Here is a 20,656-nt window from a genome sequence, read left to right on the forward strand (position 1 = left end):
TTTATCAGCTTTAAATGCAACGACTCAATCAATCCAAACAGATTACACAGAGATGTGTATGTGCATATGCACATTTGTCCACATTTCCATCTCCCTGCCTATATGAAGAGAGTAAGTTTCCACAAACTCTAACAGGGAAACTAACAAGTTTTCAAAAAGTCCCCCCCCACCCCCTTTTCTGAGCCCATGTGATCAGCCTGAACTATGAACAACAATGGCAGTAGGTGCACACATTTCATTTAGAGCATGGACCAAATCGTAAGTATGCCTTTGGTCATGTTCAAGGCTTTAGTCTGGTTACAGAACACAGTGATGTCTAACCTACACTACACCTTAGAACCTTGTCATAACTGGGTTGGGGGCCAAGCCAAGGTGGTAACCACATCCCAGGAATCTATTGTAACTGGAGTGTTTCTGGGGCTGAAGCAAATCAGAGGAAAATACATGTCCCTTCTGAGCACCACTGGACACTGAGTCACTTCACAATCTCTTTATGGTGTTGATGGCTGTTTATAAAACAATAATTCCCCTTGAATCAAGCATCTCACTGAACATTAAATACATTCTGGCACACATCAGAGTAACATCAGGCGTCAATAAAACAAAATCTATTAAAATAAACCACTGTCAGGCCTATTCTTGTATTTTATAATGAGAGTGAGGGAAGGTCACAAGGATAAGGCACTTTCAAAACTAAGAACCACAGTTAATTTGACCTCCGGTACTGGCTTTAGTCCTGTTGTACGTAGGATTTGGTTTAGGGTTATATGCACCACCCCCACTAGGCAACTAATTTCCATTTATTTCAATTTTTAAAAATTAAAGTTTTTAGAGTAGGGATGGGGAGAGATTCTCTGAATTCTTTTCACTTATTCCCCCACCTCCAAACACACTAACCCATCCAGGCTGAGTCAGAGCAACTATTCATCAGCTGAGGATGGCAGGATGCAATGCCACTGAAAGCTCACCCATATGCTCCAAGCACCAGTTGGGCTGCCGCTGCAGCAGCATTCCCAGCTCCTGCTGACACATGAAATTCAGAACCCAAACACACTTCATGTGGCAACAACATTCAAGGTCACACTTTTAAAAACACATTCAGTGCCTAGATTTCAAACCCTTCCTATCTAAAGTTTATCCCCAAATATTCACAGAGCGGGATGTGAAAGAATTGGCTGAATTCTCCATAAGCCATGGCTTTCCACATTCAGGAGACTGACCATTTCCTTCTTCACCCTCTAGCAAAGGCCCTTCTCTCAAGCCCACACTTGTGCTATGGTAACCCACATGCCTCCTGGGTGTGGTGTTCTGTCCCATTTGAGAGAGAGAAAGAGACTGCTCTACAGCTGTAGCTAATAAGAGTTTGGCTCAATGGGGCTGTACAAAAGAGGTTCATATTTCCTCTGCAGATGCGCTCCAGTCAGATGTTTAGTGGTGTTTTAATCAGATTTATCTGAAAACCATTTCCTGGGTTTATAAAATCTTTAATTTAAGGAAATGCCCCTCCCATCTGTGAGAAAATCAAGCCCCCCCTGTTCTGGAACCACTATGGGCTAAAATGTACTTGTGGGCCTAAGACCTTTCTCAAATGTGCCCTACTGTGTAAATACAGATTCCAAGTTCTTTTAAAAGCCAATTTCGGGCCCAGTAATTTGATGCCTTAGCAATAATAAATAGCAGTAAATAATCATTTAGATTGTGCCTGTATCCATCAGGATTACAAAGTAGTTTACGGACAAACCAGTATCCAAACTCTAGGGATCATTTCACCTCCCCAGTGAAATGCAGTCAGCTTTGGGGTGGGGCAGAGAGTTGTTGGCAGTTAGAGTAAACAGCAAACAACACTACCCAACAGTGTAAGATTGTAACTGTATGAATATAGAATACTTATAGCACTTTACATCGTCAAAGCATGTGTAAACATTAAATTAAGGAAGTGAAGAAGTTGTATCAATTAAGAATTGCAGGGGGAATTTAGATGAGAAAAATGTAATTACCGAAGTGGTACTTGGCCAGGCCCATCAGGCAAAAAAATATTCCATGATAATTTGAAGCCCTATATCATGGGGTACTTTGCAAGTATGGGAACTGAAATGCATTAGCTCAGCTTCACAGGAGATAATTTACTCTTGTGCTGAAAAATCCAATTTCCATATTCAGTGTTTCTAAGTATTTCATTTTCTTTTCAAGGGTATCAAAAGGAATTTGAGTTGTAGGAACACAAAACGGCCCCTTCAATGATGTGTTGGGGGAGGGGGGCAGGCGGGGACAGGAGGGCGGTAGGAATTGTATAGTAACAAAATGCTGTCATGATTGCTGGTGGGCTGGGAACTTGTACCCAAACCTCAGCCTGGCACAAATTTAACCCCCCCCCTGAAAATAGGGGATTAAATGTAGACCCACAGATCATGAAGCTAACAGCAAAGCAGCTGGATGAAGCACATGGATGAAATTCATGGATCCATCTGACAGTGTCCTGGTTTCCATCTCTCTTTTGAGGTCTCAGGGAGAAGGATTGGAGGGTATGTGAGGTCACAGGTGGCTTGAAGATGATTTTGATGCAGCTCTGAGGGATTCTTCCTTGGTTTGTTCACCATATGTACCTGATCTTGCTTATTCAGCCTTTTTTGCTTTCCGTTTCCATGTGCCTTCGTTCAGCTCCTCCTTAGATTTCGCAGGAGGGGAAGTATCATGGGAATCCTCATGGTGGTCATGGTGATTGTTGTACCCATTAGAAACAGAGCCAAAGAGTACTGGGCAGATGAAGCCTTCTATTGGAGCAAACGGCGAGGTATGTGAGTGAGTTGCAGTCATAAACACCTGTCATGCAACATCAGAGATGGGCAGTTACAGATCACATACCTCACCTGTTAAATACTAACTGGGAAGGAATATTCCTGCCCCCAGCTCCCTGAACCTTTGTAGAGAGAGTGAATATAGCTAAGTGATTTGGGTCTTCAGTGCTGGAACCCTAATCTCCCATAGCCTGTGAATAAACTGGGGGTTGAATTCTTCCAGAAGATATCAATAACAGCCTATCCTAGGAGGGTGATGCAGAGCTTGGGCAAGAGCTTGTCCTAGGGCTTCTCTTGAACACAAGTCAATGGAGTCCATAGGCTATCCTCTGCCTTACTCATTGCTAATTGTCCTTGCCGAAAATGGCATTTTTAACTCCTTTTTAAACTTAATAGAAGAGAAACTCTTACTGCCAACACCCACTGGGTAGAACTGCAGCACCCTACATGGAAATATTTGTGTGTTAGGTGAGGGGACATTGGATAGAATCTGACTGAACTAAACAAAAACGTAAAGCAGCATCCCAGAAGGGAGGGTTTTACATTAAACTGATTAACTCCTCCCATCTGACTCTTTCCCCTGTGGCAATATGCGCGCACGCACACACACCCCAGCTCCACACCAGTGTGGGGTACTCCTCCCCCAAGCTGCTGTCTCCATAATTCTGTAGCAATCCTGCCCCTGCCAACCTGACTCCATACCCCTACGGTGATACCTCCACCCCCAACATGTCTTTGTACTCCTGCGCTGATACGCCTCCCCCAGCCTGACTCTATACTCCGGTGGTGATATGGCCCCCCCAACTTAGTTATGTACTCCTGAGGCAATACACACTGCTTCTTTCCTTTGGTTGTGTAGACTCTTTAGCAGCAAACCTGTTGTAAACTCACCTTGCAAACCATCATAAACATGGTGAAGAAGAAAATGAGGTTGGCTTTAGAGATGGGGACCCAGTGAGACTGCTGCAGGGTGAAGAGGATTGCTCCATACAGACTGGCTTTTGTTGGGCTAGGAAAGAAATGAGGTCTCCTTTCATACAGCACGTCAAGTAGAATTGCACAGAATAGGAGGCACTGTTCTTGGATATGTTCTTGGTCTGAGAGAATTTAGTCTAGATACTTACAAGGTCATATGAAGAATTTCATTTGTTTCTGGCTTCCAGACTCCGCGCAGCAGCTGCTCAAAATTAGACACCAAGGCAATGCCAGAACCTGGGAAACAGTTGAAGTGAAGTGGTGAAATCACCAAACCAGAAGAGCCCTGCAAAAGCACTACTTTTTCCAACCAGATGGGAACTAGGCTAGTCCTAAGAGGAATAAAAGGGTCATAAGACCCATTCCTGATTAAAATAAAATTCTAGAACCAACCCTGGAGCCAAAGCTAAACTCTTCTGTACAGCTCTGTAAAGTGTTGTCATGTAGGGGAAGGGTATCTGGTCCCCATCTCAATCAGCAGGGCTGAAACAGACTACACACCCTCTGTTAGCAAAAACGCTAAGGAAAAAGGATTTAAACCTTTTGGCATAGACAGAAACTCCCTGAAAAATATATAGGTGAGAGCCATATCTAGTGGTTACATGCATGGGACAGGGAACTAAGAGATCTTGAATCTTATCTCCAGATCTGCTACTGACTCCCAGTGTGGCCTCAGGCAACTCTCTGTGTCTCAGTTTCCCCATCAATAAAATGGGAATGATGACCCAATTTATAACTCTGCTACAAGGATTAAAGAATCTTTGTGCTAAGCATGATTATTAAGAACCCATTAGTTTCAACCCTAGCTAACCAGGTCACTATTGAGAGACCTGATGCAAGTGCCTCTGCTGCATTTCAAGACTTTCCTCTCCCTCTCTTCAGGGGCTGAATGTACCACTCATGAGTTACGGTAGCTCAGGATTTACCTTTGACCCATCCAATAACCACCATAATGAACCACCCGTGGTGGTAATGGTGGTGTGCATGGTGGACCCCAACAGCAATTTTACGAACTCTAACCACCTCCTTCATTGCCACAAAGATGAGCTTCACAGGCAGGAAGCTGACACACTTGTAGAAGAGGTTCATGGGGCAGAAGAAAATCAAATACCTGGAACAAAACCACAAAGAGTTCAAGCAATGACCCATCTGCCCCGATTGGACTGTGTAGGAGATGGAGAGAGAATAGTGTCTCTGCTGTCATTCTGAGTTACTGAGTCAAGGAGAAGGCAGTGCTGGGTGCAGCCTGCACAGAGTACAAAATCTCCTTTGGTATTAGGAAACTCAACTTTTTAGTGTCTGTTGACTTCTGCAGACACTTTACCATCATGATTGACAAAAAAAGGTTCACAATTCCACTGAAGTGCTTGCGGTCACCCCAAACACCGTGTCTTTTCAGGGCCAGTGCAGTGTGTGCTGGTTTTGTAGGCTGTGCTACAGTTTAACTGAGGCATCTGTGAACCTACATTTGGGTTATTTCTGTTAACTTTAGCTCATCTCGTCAAAATGTTAGGTCATCAGATTAATTGGAAACTTAGTCCAGAAATTCAAAAGACTATTCCATACTTCTCCCTACCTAATCCCCTCCTTTTCCTAATTCATGCAAATTGGACAATGTGAGTACCCCTCCTAGGGCTGTACCAAAGTGTGAAAGACTCACCATACTGCCGTGGCCAGGAGCACACTAGAGTTATTGCTGAAATAATCAATAGGAGCTTCCCCAAGTAATAGATCAGCAAGAATATAACTTCCAAAGCAATGAAGCATAGCACAAAGCCATGAGGCAACAGGGCTCCGATGGGACATCTCAATGGCTCCTGTGAAACAGATTGAAATCGAGGAAAATATAATCTACACACACATCACAACCCCAAGGCTTTGTTTTGCCGGGAGACTTGACCTGCATGCTCTCCTTCAGAAAAAGGGCAGAGAACAGTATTCATGTAAAGAAAAACTAATTTTATTGACAGATTCCCCCATTAGGCATACAATCATGAAGCAATTGGACTATCCCCAAACATAACTGATCAGCTAGGCAGAGAATAACTAAACAAGTGTATGTGAAATAAAATTACAAAGTGGAAGGGCTAACTGCTCTTCCCTCTAACTTCTGATAATCCTCAATAGCAGCAGCTGAAACTCCAGTTGTAACGCAACACATTTCAGTGCATAGATCTAGGTAGTTTTCTAAGAATTTGGTTTGCACAAAAATGCTAGTGTTCCATTGACAATAAAAGTAAATCACCACACAACAGGCTGTGATATAAGCATGTGCCACAGGAAGTGAGCCAAGTTTTATTTACAATTTGTGGAGGATGGAAACTATTCTGAGCAGTATGATGAGGCCTATAGGCTCCATGCAGAACCATGGCTGGGAGTAGAGCAGTAGTGGGCTAGGGAATCCCTCCCTCTCAAGAGGAAGACCATGTTCCCAATGGAGGAACAATTTAAAAGGCCACTGGTCCCTCAGGAAAAGGGTGCGGGGAAGGAGTTGCATGAGGACACAAGGCTGATGTTGTTATGTCAGAAGTAGCAACAACTTTTGTGAAGGCTGCCCTACCAGCAGGGGCTCGAATTCTTGCTGCTGCCCTCCAGTCCCCTGTGGGAGTGGAAGACCCTAAATCAGATTGATTGAACAGGCCACTAAAACACCGAGGAGAGTCTGCTAAGCCAATGATCATGCCCCAGACTGAAGCAGTTCCAGACTGGTAGGCAGTAACTGGAGGAAAACAATTTGGGGTTAGCTCAATAACTAGGCTGGATGCTTTGATAAACCCGTAGGGTCCTGGGTTGGGACCTGGTGGAATGGATGGGCTTGAGTCTCTACCTTGTCCATCCCCTTGCTCCCCTATGGTGCCAGAACCTCTGGGGGAGCAATTGGATCATGTAGGCATGATTGAGGCTGCAGCTGGGCTGGCAGAAACCATAAGTCTATGAACCTGATCATTAAGCTAGTTGTTGTCACTGGACTTTCCTGCTACAAGCAGTCATCCTTTCACACTAAATCCAACTGCAGAGGGGCTTCCTCTAGGATTCTATGGAATTTTACAGAATTGTGTCCTGTTTAAGATGCTGCAAGTAGAATGTGGAGGGTGCAGTGCAAGCTCCCAAGCCAGCCTGCTTGGATGTCTTTTGCCCCCATATTTGCCATCACCATGGAACCAGAGGCTTGGTTTACCCTGAAAGATAAGTCACTAACTTGGTTCTGAGGCCTACTTAGAGATTCACTTTATCTAGCTAATAGAAGAAAAACCTTGTTTGTAGTTTGACATGAGACTAGGGTGACCAGGTATTCAGTTTTCGCCTGGAACACCTGCTTGAAAAGGAACTGTGGTTGTTCCAGTCAGTATTGCTGACTGGGCCATTAAAAGTCCAGTTGGTGGTGCTGCGGAGCTAAGGCAGGCTAGTCTCTATCTGTCCTGGCTCCACACTGCACCCTGGAAGCAGACAACAGGTCTGGCTCATAGGAGGGGGAGGCCAGGGGGCTCTGCGTGTTGCCCCTGCCCCGAGCACCAGCTCCACACTCCCATTGGCCAGGAAACGCAGCCAATGGGAGCTGCGGGGCTGGTGCCTGAGGGCAAGAGCAACGCGCAGAGCTGCCACGCCTCCGCCTAGGAGCTGGACCTGCTGCTGGCCACTTCTGGGGTACAGTGCGGTCTGTGGTGCCAGGAAAGGCAGGAAGCCTGCCTAAGCGCCCCCTGCTGCACCACTGACTGGGAGCCGCCGGAGGTAAGCCCATGCCCCAGTCCTGAGGCCCCCTCCTGCACCCCAAACCTCTCATCCCTGTCCCCACCCCAGAGCCCCCGCAAACCAGAGCCCCTCTGAGACTGCCAAAAAGGGGAATAGTTCAGCCTCTGTGAATGTTGAGCATTGCCCAGTAGAAGAAAGGTGCCTTTTATGAACATGGTTTCTATGCTTTGGACACCTGACCCACCAACTCATTCAATTCAGGGACCACTGAACAGCCAAGAGACAGTAAACAATTTTTGCTCACAACCAACTCTGATGGACTCTCAGGGTCTGCTCTAGGCCCCAGTTGGTAACCAGTCTCCTGGGAGTGACCCTTTAGTGTCCCAGGCCCCTGTAATTCCACAGGGGCATGCCCAGGGCCTCCAAGACTGGGCCTTCAGCATCAGCAATTGCTGTCTTTCTCCATGACTCCCTGCAGTAAATCCAGCCAAGCTAGAGTCCTGTGAGAGGCTTATACTGTGCCCCTTCAGGGTGCATTTATCTCAGGGACTATTTACAGCAACACAGGCAGCCTTTAAAAAACAAGGCAACCATTTATTAATCACCTGGCTACACAATCTTATGGTGCTTATGTTAGTACAGAGACGCAGAAGTTACACTGTAGTCCATCCTGGCCAAACCAGTGCCATGATGAGCCAGCTAAGCTCTAATGGATTCCAGCTTTGGCTCTCCCCAGGTCTGGACTCCTCAGGCCATCCAAAAAGCAGCCCTTCTTCCAGTCTTCTGACGCTTTGTTCTCCAGCTCAGTTCACAAGTCCCACCTCCAGCTTCTGGGGTTTCCTGCTGTTTCACTGGGGCATCTTTTTGTCTTGCTGGACCCTCTGTTGATTTGAGTGAGGTTAAACCAGTTCTTCAATGATTCCATTTATTCCACCCAGACAGGGAGGTGACACACACACCTCCTTGCTCCTGGAACAGTGCAGGAGAAACGTTAATTCCAGCAGTGCAACATGCAGGGGAAACTGAGGCATGCCTAGGATTCATAAAAAAATATAGAAAATTCCCACTTCCAGTCCACTCTAGGGTGTGATGAACTGAAAACAAACAGGTGAAGAGCTCTGTGTCCTGCTACAGATTCCCCCACTGAGCCATTCTGCCCTACCTGTTCTATCTGTAGTCTATTTAGTGTTAATACTTAAGTACTAAGTATAAGTATCAAGGATACTAATAAAAACCCATCTAGAACTTTATTAGCTTATTTCTAAAGCAGCCTCCAGCTAAGGTGGTTGGGTTGCTGGGCAACAACACACACTAAAAACATTCTGATCAAAGAGCTCTCTGAGAATTTATACAGGACAAAACAAGAGAGGCCATCTAGTTCAGGAAAAGGGGGGGACACAGGGTCAACAAGCTCAGATTAAATCATCTATTAAAATAAAAATGCTGAAGGTGTTGCTTAGGGCATTGCAAGGAATAGTAACGTTCATGTCCTAGGACTCAACACTGCAAAGGTCCAATCACTTGCTAGCCCTTGGCCATGACAATGAGACACAACACATGATTTTCAAGGAGGTGGTCTTAAATTTGGACAGACCTGATTTTAAGCAGGACAAGACCTCTGGTATCTATTTTCCTTGCTCCAGGTTAGGAGAAGAGATAGCAGCCTTGTTAAGATTTATATTTATTATAAAATTTTCTTCTAGATGTGTTGTAGGTATTAATTACAGAGAAGCATATTTATTAATAAAAAGAAAAGGAGTACTTGTGGCACCTTAGAGACTAACCAATTTATTTGAGCATAAGCTTTTGTGAGCTACAGCTAGCTCACGAAAGCTTATGCTCAAATAAATTGGTTAGTCTCTAAGGTGCCACAAGTACTCCTTTTCTTTTTGCGAATACAGACTAACACAGCTGTTACTCTGAAATCTATATTTATTAATGTGCTCTCTGTGCTTTCGAGACTTTGATTTGCAGGTCCCTTTCACAAGGTGTTACAATTCAACTAGAAAAAATTCCTGTGAAAGTGAAGGGACTGGAATAAGAAACGCAAACAAGTCTATGGGTTTCTGCAATCTGTGTGAGATCTGAGGGGTAAGGATTGTGTAGATGAGCCCACAGAGAGCTCTTGTTCTCCCTGAATTAATCAATGTCCTATTACTCAGGACACTAACACTAAACTCTCAATAAGGGAAATGTCCCATTTCTTCTTTGCCCATATTTATTTCATAATTATACAGCCATGTAGGGCCAGAAGTTGGTTCTGTTTTGATAGTTCTACCCTATATATCTTGAAACTTTGTAACATTTTCAATGTGATAGGGACAGTGGAATTCCCTTCAATTTTTTTAAACTTTTTTTGTTTCACTATGTGAATATATAAAAATAAAGCTCTATAAATATATGCACAAGATGGAAATACCATATAAATAACAATTAGGGCTGTCAAGTGATTAAAAATTAATAGTGTGATTAATCGCACTGTTAAACAATAACAGAATACCATTTATTTAAATTTTTTTGATGTTTTGTACATTTTCAAATATACGGATTTCCGTTACAACTCCGAATACAAAGTGTACAGTGCTCACTTTATATTTTTAATTACAAATATTTGTACTGTAAAAAACAAAAGAACAAGTTTTTTCAATTTACCTCATACAAGTACTGTAATGCAATCTCTTTATCATGAAAGTTGAACTTACATATGTAGAATTATGTACAAAAAATAACTGCATTCAAAAATAAAACAATGTAAAGCCTTAGAGCCTACAAGTCCACTCCGTCCTACTACCTGTTCATCCAGTCACTCAGACAAACAAGTCTGTTTACATTTGCAGGAGATAATGCTGCCCGCTTCTTGTTTACAATGTCACCTGAAAGTGAGAACCAGCGTTCTCATGGCACTGTTGTAGCTGGCATTGCAAGATATTTACATGCCAGATTCGCTAAAGATTCATATGTCCCTTCATCTTCAACCACCATTCCAGAGGACATGCGTCCATACTGATGACAGGTTCTGCTCAATTATGATCCAAATCAGTGTAAACTGATGCATGTGCACTTTCATCATCTGAGTCAGATGCCACGAGCAGATGGTTGATTTTCTTTTTTGATGGTTCAGCTTCTGTAGTTTCGCATCAGAGTGTTGCTCTTTTAAGACTTCTGAAAACATGCTCCACACCTTGTCCCTCAGATTTTGGAGGGCACTTTGGATTCTTAAACCTTGAGTTGAGTGCTGTAGCTATCTTTAGAAATCTCACATTTGTACCTTCTTTGCATTTTGTCAAATCTGCAGAGAGAATGTTCTTAAAATGAACCACATGTGCTGGGTCATCATCCAAGACTGCTATAATATGAAATACATGGCAGATTGAGGGTAAAACAGAGCAGGAGACATACTATTGTCCCCCAAGGAGTTCAGTCAAAATGTAATTAATGCATTATTATTTAATGAGCTTCATCAGTATGAAAGCATGTCCTCTGGAATGGTAGCCAAAGCATGAAGGGGCATACGAATGTTTAGCATACCTGGCATGTAAAGACCTTGCAATGCCGGCTACAAAAGTGCCATGTGAATGCCTGTTCTCACTTTCAGGTGACGTAAATAAGAAGCTAGCAGCATTATCTCCAGTAAATGTAATTGTTTGTCTTAGCAATTGGCTGAATAAGAAATAGGACTGAGTGGACTTATAGGCTCTAAAGTTTTACATTGTTTTGTTTTTGAGTGCAGTTATGTAAGGGGAAAAAAATCTACATTTGTAAGTTGCACTTTCACAGTAAAGCAATTGCATTATGGTACTTGTATGAGGTGAATTGAAAAACACACTTTATCATTTTTACAGTGCAAATATTTTGAATAAAAATATAAAGGGAGCACTGTATGCTTTGTATTGTAATTTATATCAATATATTTGAAAATGTAGAAAGACACCAAAAAATAGTTAATAAATTTCAATTGTTCTGTTGTTTAATAGTGCAATTTAAACTGCGATTAATCGCGATTAATTTTGAGTTAATCGTATGAGTTAACTGCAATTAATCAACAGCCTTAATAACAATTCAATATTCATTGTTTTTTGTCCACATCTTACAAATAAACCCTGAACCTGCAGAGTTTATGCAGCGCATCAATTATTGAAGTGACTAAATAGATCAATAACCTATGAGTATTGGGGACAAACATATATTAAACTGCAAAAGTATAAGGGGATACTTTTCATGTGTAACCAGACATCCTTGTATTTTTTTCTAAGCATTTCTATAAGACAGTCTCTCTCTCTCCTTCCTCTTCCACTCTCCACCCAATTTAATGAAGAAGTAGAAAGCTCACTAAGCCAGTCTGTGTCTGAGGGCAGAATTGCAGATTTCTATTTCCTCCAAATAATTATTTTGGCTACTAAAATAGTCCATTTCTTAATGATAACTGGTTATACCAACTCATCTAGCACTCCTAAAATACACAAGCTTGGAGAAGGAAAGATAGCAACACTTGGTTTTTGAGAGAGCACTGAATATGGTGTTCCAGAACATGTGCATTTTTTAACAGGTATAGAGATGTGTAAAAGGTGGTTTATAGCTGTTTGCATCTTCTTGACAACAGTTGATTGCAACAATCTAACCTTAAACAAATGTTCTGGAGGCCAGTAGTACCTGCTTAATATCTTGTTCTGGAAGAATCTCAAGGATAAAGAACTCAAAATATCTATCACATTAAGCCAGGATATTCTCCCAGGTTTCTGTTGTGAGAGTAAGGCTAAATTGGTGTTTGGGTTTTTTTCCCCCTCCTTACCACCCCCTACCTCCAGTATTCTTTGAAATTGAAAGGGTAATGCAAAGCATTAAGCCACCTATAAGTAATTCCTACAAAGTGACTTTTGTTTCCATATTAACATGCTCTTCTAGAGATGAGAGAGATGAAACAGACCAATTGTCCCCTATCCTTGCATGAATCCTTGAGCATAGCTGCTGAAAGAAGCAACTGTGAGACAGCAGTAGTTATTTGTTACACTGGCCTCCTTCAATTACATGTGTATCATCCTGAATTATATATTTAATTTTTGTTTATCCTTTTTCTATGCAAATTTTCTTACATGTGGAACTGCACTTGATCCTGAGGCAGGGATTATCCCATAGTTGTGTGAGAAGAGAATTAGTAAAACGATGTTGTAATCATCTTAATGTGTTGCACGGTGCCCCATGTAGATGCAAAGATTGGATTTTTCCTTCATGGTATGGGTAGTCTCTTAAGGTAAATTACAAAAAGAGAGGGAACCAAAGGGCATAGCTAAGCTTTTTTTTCTATTTCAATCCCTTCAATTCTCTTTGTCACTGATTGAATTGAAACTCTACCAATTGCATGAAATGACTATAAATATGATCACAACTTGTGGGCCTCAGCAGACATTGACCTGATCTATTTTAATTGAAGTCTATGAACTGGCCAAGAGTTAACCCCTGGTGCAGCTGTTACTCTCTGTAGACACCAGAAGGGAATGATGGTCTGATATTTTGTTTCTGAAACTGATAGCTCTGCCACTGTCTAAAAATATGCATTGGCCTCAACCTAGGGGCCTGCTAGAACCCCTGCGCCACCTGTTCGGCTCATTCATCCCAAAATAACCAATTAACACACAGCGACCCTGAAGCTTTAAGATAAGAGAAAGGGGCTATATGATTCTTTGCTTCTCCTGTGCTAGCTTTCAACTGCCCTATAGAGTGGAAAATGGGGCCAGTCTATTAAGCATAGCTGCGATTTTGCTGCTAATCAACTCCTTACTCCTAAGAACAATCTGCTGCTGCTTGTGTATCAGAAAACTTCCCTCTTCCCCCAAAGTCTACCCTCACAGACCTGTTTCTGCAGGGAAACCTTTTAAAAACAAATCCTGCAATATGCTGTATCACCTTGAACTCATACCAGCATCCTGTGTATGGTGTTTCAACTAGTATTTACTAGTTGTCAACTACAAATTGCCAAGTACTCAGTAAGAAGCAGATTGTCAGGGCCTAACTACAATTAACGTTCTTTGCTTAAAAAAACAGGTTTTGGATGATTTATTTTACGTTTTGCTGAGCCTCAAAAACGATAGGCACAAATGCATGCCAAAAGGCGGGAAAAAAAATTCTGGGTAGTAAAGCTTTTGAATGCAATGAGAAATTATTTTAAAATATTCTGTCAGAACACATCCTTCATCAAAGCTGCCCCCTCCCTGCTCTGTCCAAGTTGGGATCCTTTGAGGTGAAAGCAGTTATTACATCTGGCAAATAATTACCCAACGGGGCCCCTGTCTGCAAGGGACAGAACTGAGTTCAGTAAGTCCACTGGCAGGCCATAGAATGAAAGGATGGGAAAATTCTGTTCTGCTAAGTTAACATAATGCACCATTACCAACAAAGCCCCACTTCAATAATAATGACTGGAGCCTGCCTTAGTCAAATTATGCCTAGCCCACACTACTCAGCTATAAAGAGAACTCTCTCTCAAATATGTTTGAGACAGCTGAAAAATCAGTGAAAATAAAATAACTATGGTAGCTTTTTAGGCAGTTTCTTTATGAATGAATGTGAACCTTGAAGTTTACATACAGCATCGCTGATCTCATCTGCCATGTAACACCATGTAATCTCACCCAAAAATCAAATAGTATATTACTATCCACGCCCTGATCCCCACTGTAGAAGTTGTGGACTGAATGATACCTAGGAACATAGCAAGAGGCTGCACACGCTGCTCTGCAACCCAAGCAGGTTTTTACCTGGCCTGCACACTTACATTATTTTTTAACTTTTTTTAGTCATGTCTTAAGTATTTGTCTTCGGGCTTCCTGTTGGGAGTGGCCTGTAAGTGATCAAACAAGCTCTATTAACAGAGACTAAAAGCTGACTGATTCTGGATGGGGATGAAATATCCATTCAAACTGAACAATTCCTGACCCCCAGTATGCTGCTTCAAAGGCACTCCATGGAGAACTTTAAGAAAATGTATGAAGTTTACATCTCCCTTCAGTTTAGGATTTTTAGGGTGTTCGGTGGACCTTCTTGGTTCTGGTAAATTTCCAAGTCAAACTGCCCAGGTTTGCTGCCCTCTAGAACTGGATACTAACCAAATTACATTAAAGATGATACAGATCTCTCTTATCTGAAAAGCATGCTCTAATAACAGAAGTAATTTACAATCAAACCTTTGGTGGTGGAATTCCTGTACAAGCTAATTTAATTCCAATCCATTTACAGGCACTCTGACCTCTCTCTTTGGCACAAATAAGGATGGTGACAAGGCATGTACATGGAATGCCTGCAAAAACCAGAAGGGCTGCATTCTACTACATCAGCTTGGTACTCCCATGACTTCAGTGAGTAGCACAGGGGTAAGCAACAGCAGAATTCAGAACATGAAGTCTAAAAATGACAGATTTAATTTCAATGCTTTTTTTTGTTCGTGGTGGTCTAAATGCTCGTTAGAGGAATGACTTGCTAGGTGGCTGTAGTGTGAAGATTTTCACACTGACAAATATCAAAATGCCTTTAGATGGGCATAGTCAACTGGCAGAGACAGACCTCTCATTTATGGTTTCTTTGAGCAATGATGTCAGCCATGGCTAGTCCATGCAGGCATAATGCAGGCAGGGGCCATGAGAGCTGCGCACACACAGATCTGCCACTGCACATTAATTCTGATCTCCAATCCTAGAGTAAACCTCAACATCTCTACTAATCCATCTCATTCCTGATCTGCCATCCCAGTTCTGGTCTCTTACTGAGCAGAAGCTGCAAAATTTTGTGGCAGCACTGGTGGACATCAGGATGCGGCTTCAGCTGCAGTATGAACCCAGGTCTCTTATAGTAAAAGGAAAGCATACTAATTCACTCCCCTCCCATCTCCTCCCCTCCTCTCAGCACTAGCCCAGTCCAGTTAAGTAGACCTGCTGCTAAGTGGTTCAAAGGATTCATGTACTCTTCCTTCTGATTAGACTCATCTTACCAGGAAGTGACTGAGAATTCCTGTTTTTATCGTTTTATAACCAACAAAAATTCGTTTCCAAGAGCAGATGTCCCTGCTAGTTGTCATGCTGAGCTCAAAACCAGTCAAATCAGGAACCATTTTTTTAATGAGCTGATGGAGAAAAATGATGCTATTAATGGGAATCTTCCTTGCATCAACCACTTTAATAAGCAATCCTTGAGCTTCCCCAAAGACCTAGTACTTAACAGACTCTTCTTCTGTTAAGGGTTTTAGAGAGATTTTTAATAAGTCCTTAAAAACTACCTGTTGCACAAAATGTGATTGATTGATTTATTTTTTGGAGAACAGTCAGTGTCACGCTGGCAAGGCTGAGGCTGCACCCAAAAAAGTGTCTGTTTCAGGCTCACCACCACAGTAAAGTAGGTCAAAGGAAAAAAAAATTGGCAGATGAGATGTGAGGAGAGGCACAGTGGCAACCGCTGCAGTGTTCATAAAAGATCAGGGTTGGAAGAGACCTCAGGAGGTCATCTAGTCCAACCCCCTGCTCAAAGCAGGACCAATACGTACATGGAATCCATCAAGTAGCTCAGCAGAGGATACCTGCATCTGTTTGGAAAAACTGCTGCTCTCAATAGGGATGGTCTAAGTTCTGAGTCAGAATGAGGGCTGCACTTGATGACTTACTGAGGTACCTTCTGGCTCTGTTTGTACAATTTTTATGAAACTTTTCATTCAGATTTACTTTTACTCAAAAATAGGGCTGTTGATTAATCACACTGTTAAACAATTGACATTTATGAAATATTTTGGATGTTTTTCTACATTTTCAAATATATTGATTTCAGTTACAACACAGAATACAAAGTGTACAGTGCTCACTTTATATTTTTATTACAAATATTTGCACTGTAAAAATAATATTTTTTTTCAATTCACCCCATACAAGTACTGTAGTGCAATCTCTTTATTGTGAAAGTGCAACTTACAAATGTAGATTTTTTTTTTTTGGTTACATAACTACACTCAAACAAAACAATGAAAAACTTTAGAGCCTACAAATCCACTCAGTCCTACTTCTTGTTTGTCTTATCAGTTGGCTGAACAAGTTTGTTTACATTTATGGGAGATAATGTTACCCGCTTCCTATTTACTATGTCACTTGAAAGTGAAAACAGACATTCACATGGCACTTCTGTAGCTGGCATTGCGAGGTATTTACGTGCCAGATATGCTAAACATTCGTATGCCCCTTCAGGCTTGGTCCACCATTCCAGAGAACATGCTTCCATGCTGCTGATGCTCGTTTTAAAAAAGAAAATGTGTTAATTAAATTTGTGACTGAACTCCTTGGGGGAGATCTGTATGACTCCTGCTCTGTTTTACCTGCATTCTGCCATATATTTAATTTTATAGCAGTCTCGGGTGATGACCTAGCATGTTCGTTTTTAAAAAATGCTTTCACTACAGATTTGACAAAACGCAAAGAAGGTACCAATGTGAGATTTCTAAAGATAGTTACAGCCCTTGACCCAAGATTTACGAATCTGAAATGCCTTCCAAAATCTGATAGGGATGGGGTGTGGAGCATGCTTTCAGAAGTCTTAAAAGAGCAACACCCTGATGCAGAAACTACAGAACCCGAACCACCCAAAAAAGAAAATCAACCTTCTGCTGGTGGCATCTGACTCAGATGATGAAAATGAACATGCATCAGTCCGCACTGCTTTGGATTATTATCGGGCAGAATCCATCATCAGCATGGACCCATGTTCTCTGGAATGGTGGTTGAAGCACAAAGGGATATATGAATCTTTTAGCACATCTGGCACGTATTTGTGCAGGAAATAGCCCAACTTGATTGTCATGCACATTGTGTAAAGAGTTGTCACTTTGGATGGGCTATCACCAGCAGGAGAGTGAATTTGTGGGGGGGGGTGGAGGGTGAGAAAACCTGGATTTGTGCTGGAAATGGCCCACCTGATGATCACTTTAGATAAGCTATTACCAGCAGGACAGTGGGGTGGGAGGAGGTATTGTTTCATATTCTCTGTGTATATATAAAGCCTGCTACAGTTTCCACGATATGCATCTGAGGAAGTGAGCTGTAGCTCACGAAAGCTTATGCTCTAATAAATTGGTTAGTCTCTAAGGTGCCACAAGTACTCCTTTTGTTTGTTTGCGCGATTGGCTGAAGAAGCAGTAGGACTGAGTGGACTTTGTTTTATTTTTGAATTCTCCCTCAAGGAGTTCAGTCATAAATTTAATTAAATCATTATTTTTTTAACAAGCATCATCAGCACGGAAGCATGTCCTCTGGAATGGTGGCCGAAGCATGAAGGGACATACGAACGTTTAGCATATCTGGCATGGCAAGGCTGGCTACAAAAGTCCTATGGGAGTGTCTGTTCTCACTTTCTGGTGACAATGCTGCCCACTTTTTATTTACAATATCTCCCATAAATGTAAACAAACTTGTTTGTCTTAGTGATTGGCTGAACAAGAAGTAGGACTGAGTGGACTTGTAGGCTCTAAAGTTTTACATTGTTTTATTTTTGAATGCAGTTATTTTTTGTACATAATTCTACATTTGTAAGTTCAACTTTCATGATAAAGAGATTGCACTACAGTACTTGTATGAGGTGAACTGAAAAATACTATTTTTACAGTGCAAATATTTGTAATAAAAATAAATATAAAGTCAACAGTGCTCACTTTATAATCTGTGTTGTAATTGAAATCAAATATATTTGAAAATGTGGAAAATATCCCAAAAAATTATATAAATGGTATTTTATTATTGTTTAACAGTATGCTTAATCATGGTTAATATTTTTAATCTCTTGACAGCCCTAATCAAAAACTTATATGCAAAACGTTCTGTAAGGAGAACGTGTTCCCTTATAGATACTTTCCACTCAGAAGCTGCCATCCTTCTGATTCTAATTTCAGAAAGGAATTAGGCATGGAGAAGTAGGCAAAGTAACTGGAAATGGAAGACAAGGGAAAGACTCAAATACAGCAAATAAACCAAGATGGAGTCCTATGTGACAGGAAGCCAGGGACACTTGAGACCATTTCATTTTTATCTAAAATTTCTGTGCAATAAGGTCTTATACCAACAGCTAATAGAGACAACCCAGGCAGGTATTATTTGGCAGCCTCTGTACTCGAATTAAATGTTTCCTCTCAATGTCTGTACAGTGCTTTGAACCATAAAGCACTGCCAAGTGCTCAGTGTTATTTCCTTGTGTTTTCACGTGCACACCTTTTTCTCCCTCTCTATATCCCAGCCAATTCAGTGCAATTCAAAAAATCATAATTGGTGTGACGAACTATGCAGTCATTGGCATAGGTTAGAGTAGGGTAATGCCCAGGGTCTCTTGCAGTGCATTGATTGCCTACTCACATAGGGTTATGTAGCTGAATCTATGTTTGGTTCATATTGACTGCGTCTGACTAAGTGACAGATTACGACAGAGCAGAATACAGGCTGTCATTTCTTTCCTTTGGCCAGGCACATTTGCCATCTATGACCCTTACCCATCCCACAGGCTGGAGCCCCTCAACTCCTGTGTTCAAGATCTTTCTTAGCATGCCAAGTTACACAGGTCTTGCCCAAGTTAAACCATAGGAACCCTGCGTGTCCCACTCATCGGAGTCTAACCCGTATCGCTCTAGGACAGAGATTCACAGTCCTTTAGCCCTATCTGGCATTGTTGTCCAGACCTGCTTCAGGGATGGGATACTACATATGAGGCCGTCTCTTTCCTTTCTCCCAGTGCTGTTAACTCTATATTCGAGTTTGTTGTTTCTAAGCTTAGTGGGCATCTGCCTAGTTTGTGTATTTCACGGGGAGCGAGGTATGCGCAAGGGAGACGCTTCCGTGCAGGGCTCTACAGAGCAGTTCCTCCGCTTGCGATTTCCCGAGGGCAGTGTGTTGTCCCTCGCCACCCCTCCCCCGGCCCGCTGCGTGGCAGGGGCTATTTTCTGAAGTCGGCGATCGCTTACCCGACCTGCTTGTCCCCGCCCGTACATAGACATAGACACGGCCTGTGCTGCACCCCCGGGGGAGGGGATCCCAAGGGGCACGGGGAGGGGAGGAGGAGACGATGGGGCAGTCGTGGGTAGAGGGCTGTGGCAGGGCTGGTGGAGGGGAACAGGGGGCCCCATGGGCCAGCTGGAGGGTCTGGGGCAGCCTGAGGGGGATCTGGGGATGGGTGACCCCCATAAGCCCCGAGGCAGCCAGAGGGAGAGGGACCCCCCCCTTTCTGCGCTCCCTGGAAAGCGGGCCCCAAGCAGCCGCCCTGCCCCGGCGGGGCCCCCGGCGAAGGCGGGGTGTCAGGCGCAGGGGCACAGGCAGCCCGTGCCCCCCGAGACCCCGTCCCCGCACTCACCTGGCTCGTACGCGAGGCAGAGGATGGAGACGATGAAGTAGCCCAGGTCGAAGAGCGGGAAGACCGGCACCCGGGCGAAGGCGGCCGCCAGCTCCCCGAGCTGCAGGGCTCCCGCTAGCTCCATGGCCGCAGCCTCCGCCCACCCGGGCACAGAGCACGGCTGCGGAGCCGGGCAGCGCTCGGAGCCCAGGGCCCTGGAGCGCCGACCCACCGCCGGGCTCTGCCTCGGCTCGGAGCGCCCACCCCAGTCGGGCCGCCCCCGGGCCCGCCTCCTCCGCTGCCCTGTCCAGCCGCCGCGCTCCCGGCTGCAGGGCCAGCGCCTCCCGCCCCGGGCACAGACCCCCCCGGCCAGCGCCTCCCGCCCCCGGGCACAGACCTCCCCGGCCAGCGCCTCCCGCCCCGGGCACAGACCTGGGCACAGACCCCCCCCGGCCAGCACCTCTCGCCACGGGCAGAGACCTGGGCACAGACCCCCCCCCCCCAACCAGCGCCTCCCGCCCCTGGGCACAGACCCACCCCGGCCAGCGCCTCCCGCCCCCGGGCACAGGCCTGGGCACAGACCTCCCTGGCCAGCGCCTCCCGCCCCGGGCACAGACCCCCCCCGCCAGCGCCTCCCGCCCCCGGGCACAGACCTGAGCACAGACCCCCCCCGGCCAGCGCCTCCCGCCCCGGGCACAGACCCCCCCCGCCAGCGCCTCCCGCCCCCGGGCACAGACCTGGGCACAGACCCCCCCGGCCAGCGCCTCCCGCCCCGGGCACAGACCCCCCCCGCCAGCGCCTCCCGCCCCCGGGCACAGACCTGAGCACAGACCCCCCCCGGCCAGCGCCTCCCGCCCCCGGGC

General features: G+C 44.1%; 1 protein-coding gene across 1 annotated transcript; it reads right to left on the reverse strand.

The window, feature by feature from the left end:
• Positions 1-475: 475 nt before the first annotated feature.
• Positions 476-20,046, reverse strand: TMEM38A (transmembrane protein 38A). Its single transcript, XM_084614781.1, has 6 exons — positions 19,815-20,046; positions 5,431-5,587; positions 4,697-4,881; positions 3,920-4,007; positions 3,687-3,804; positions 476-2,820 (listed from the first exon to the last, which is right to left on the reverse strand). The coding sequence occupies exons 1-6, from the start codon at positions 19,936-19,938 to the stop codon at positions 2,614-2,616; spliced, it is 879 nt and encodes a 292-aa protein (XP_084470907.1). The 5' UTR covers positions 19,939-20,046; the 3' UTR covers positions 476-2,613.
• Positions 20,047-20,656: the final 610 nt, after the last annotated feature.

This window comes from Lepidochelys olivacea, assembly GCF_965140295.1.
Source record: "Lepidochelys olivacea isolate rLepOli2 genome assembly, chromosome: 25".
NCBI classification, from domain to species: domain Eukaryota; kingdom Metazoa; phylum Chordata; order Testudines; family Cheloniidae; genus Lepidochelys; species Lepidochelys olivacea.

What these genes read in the sequence shown, in the direction of transcription:
- TMEM38A (XM_084614781.1), bottom strand. Translation starts at nt 19,938, where the DNA reads ATGGAGCTAGCGGGAGCCCTGCAGCTCGGGGAGCTGGCGGCCGCCTTC. An exon ending in CTCCTGGCCACGGCAGTATG is followed by an intron (nt 4,882 to 5,430) that starts GTGAGTCTTTCA and finishes GTTTTGTTCCAG; the next exon opens with GTATTTGATTTTCTTCTGCC. An exon ending in GAAATTCTTCATATGACCTT is followed by an intron (nt 3,805 to 3,919) that starts GTAAGTATCTAG and finishes TTTCTTTCCTAG; the next exon opens with CCCAACAAAAGCCAGTCTGT.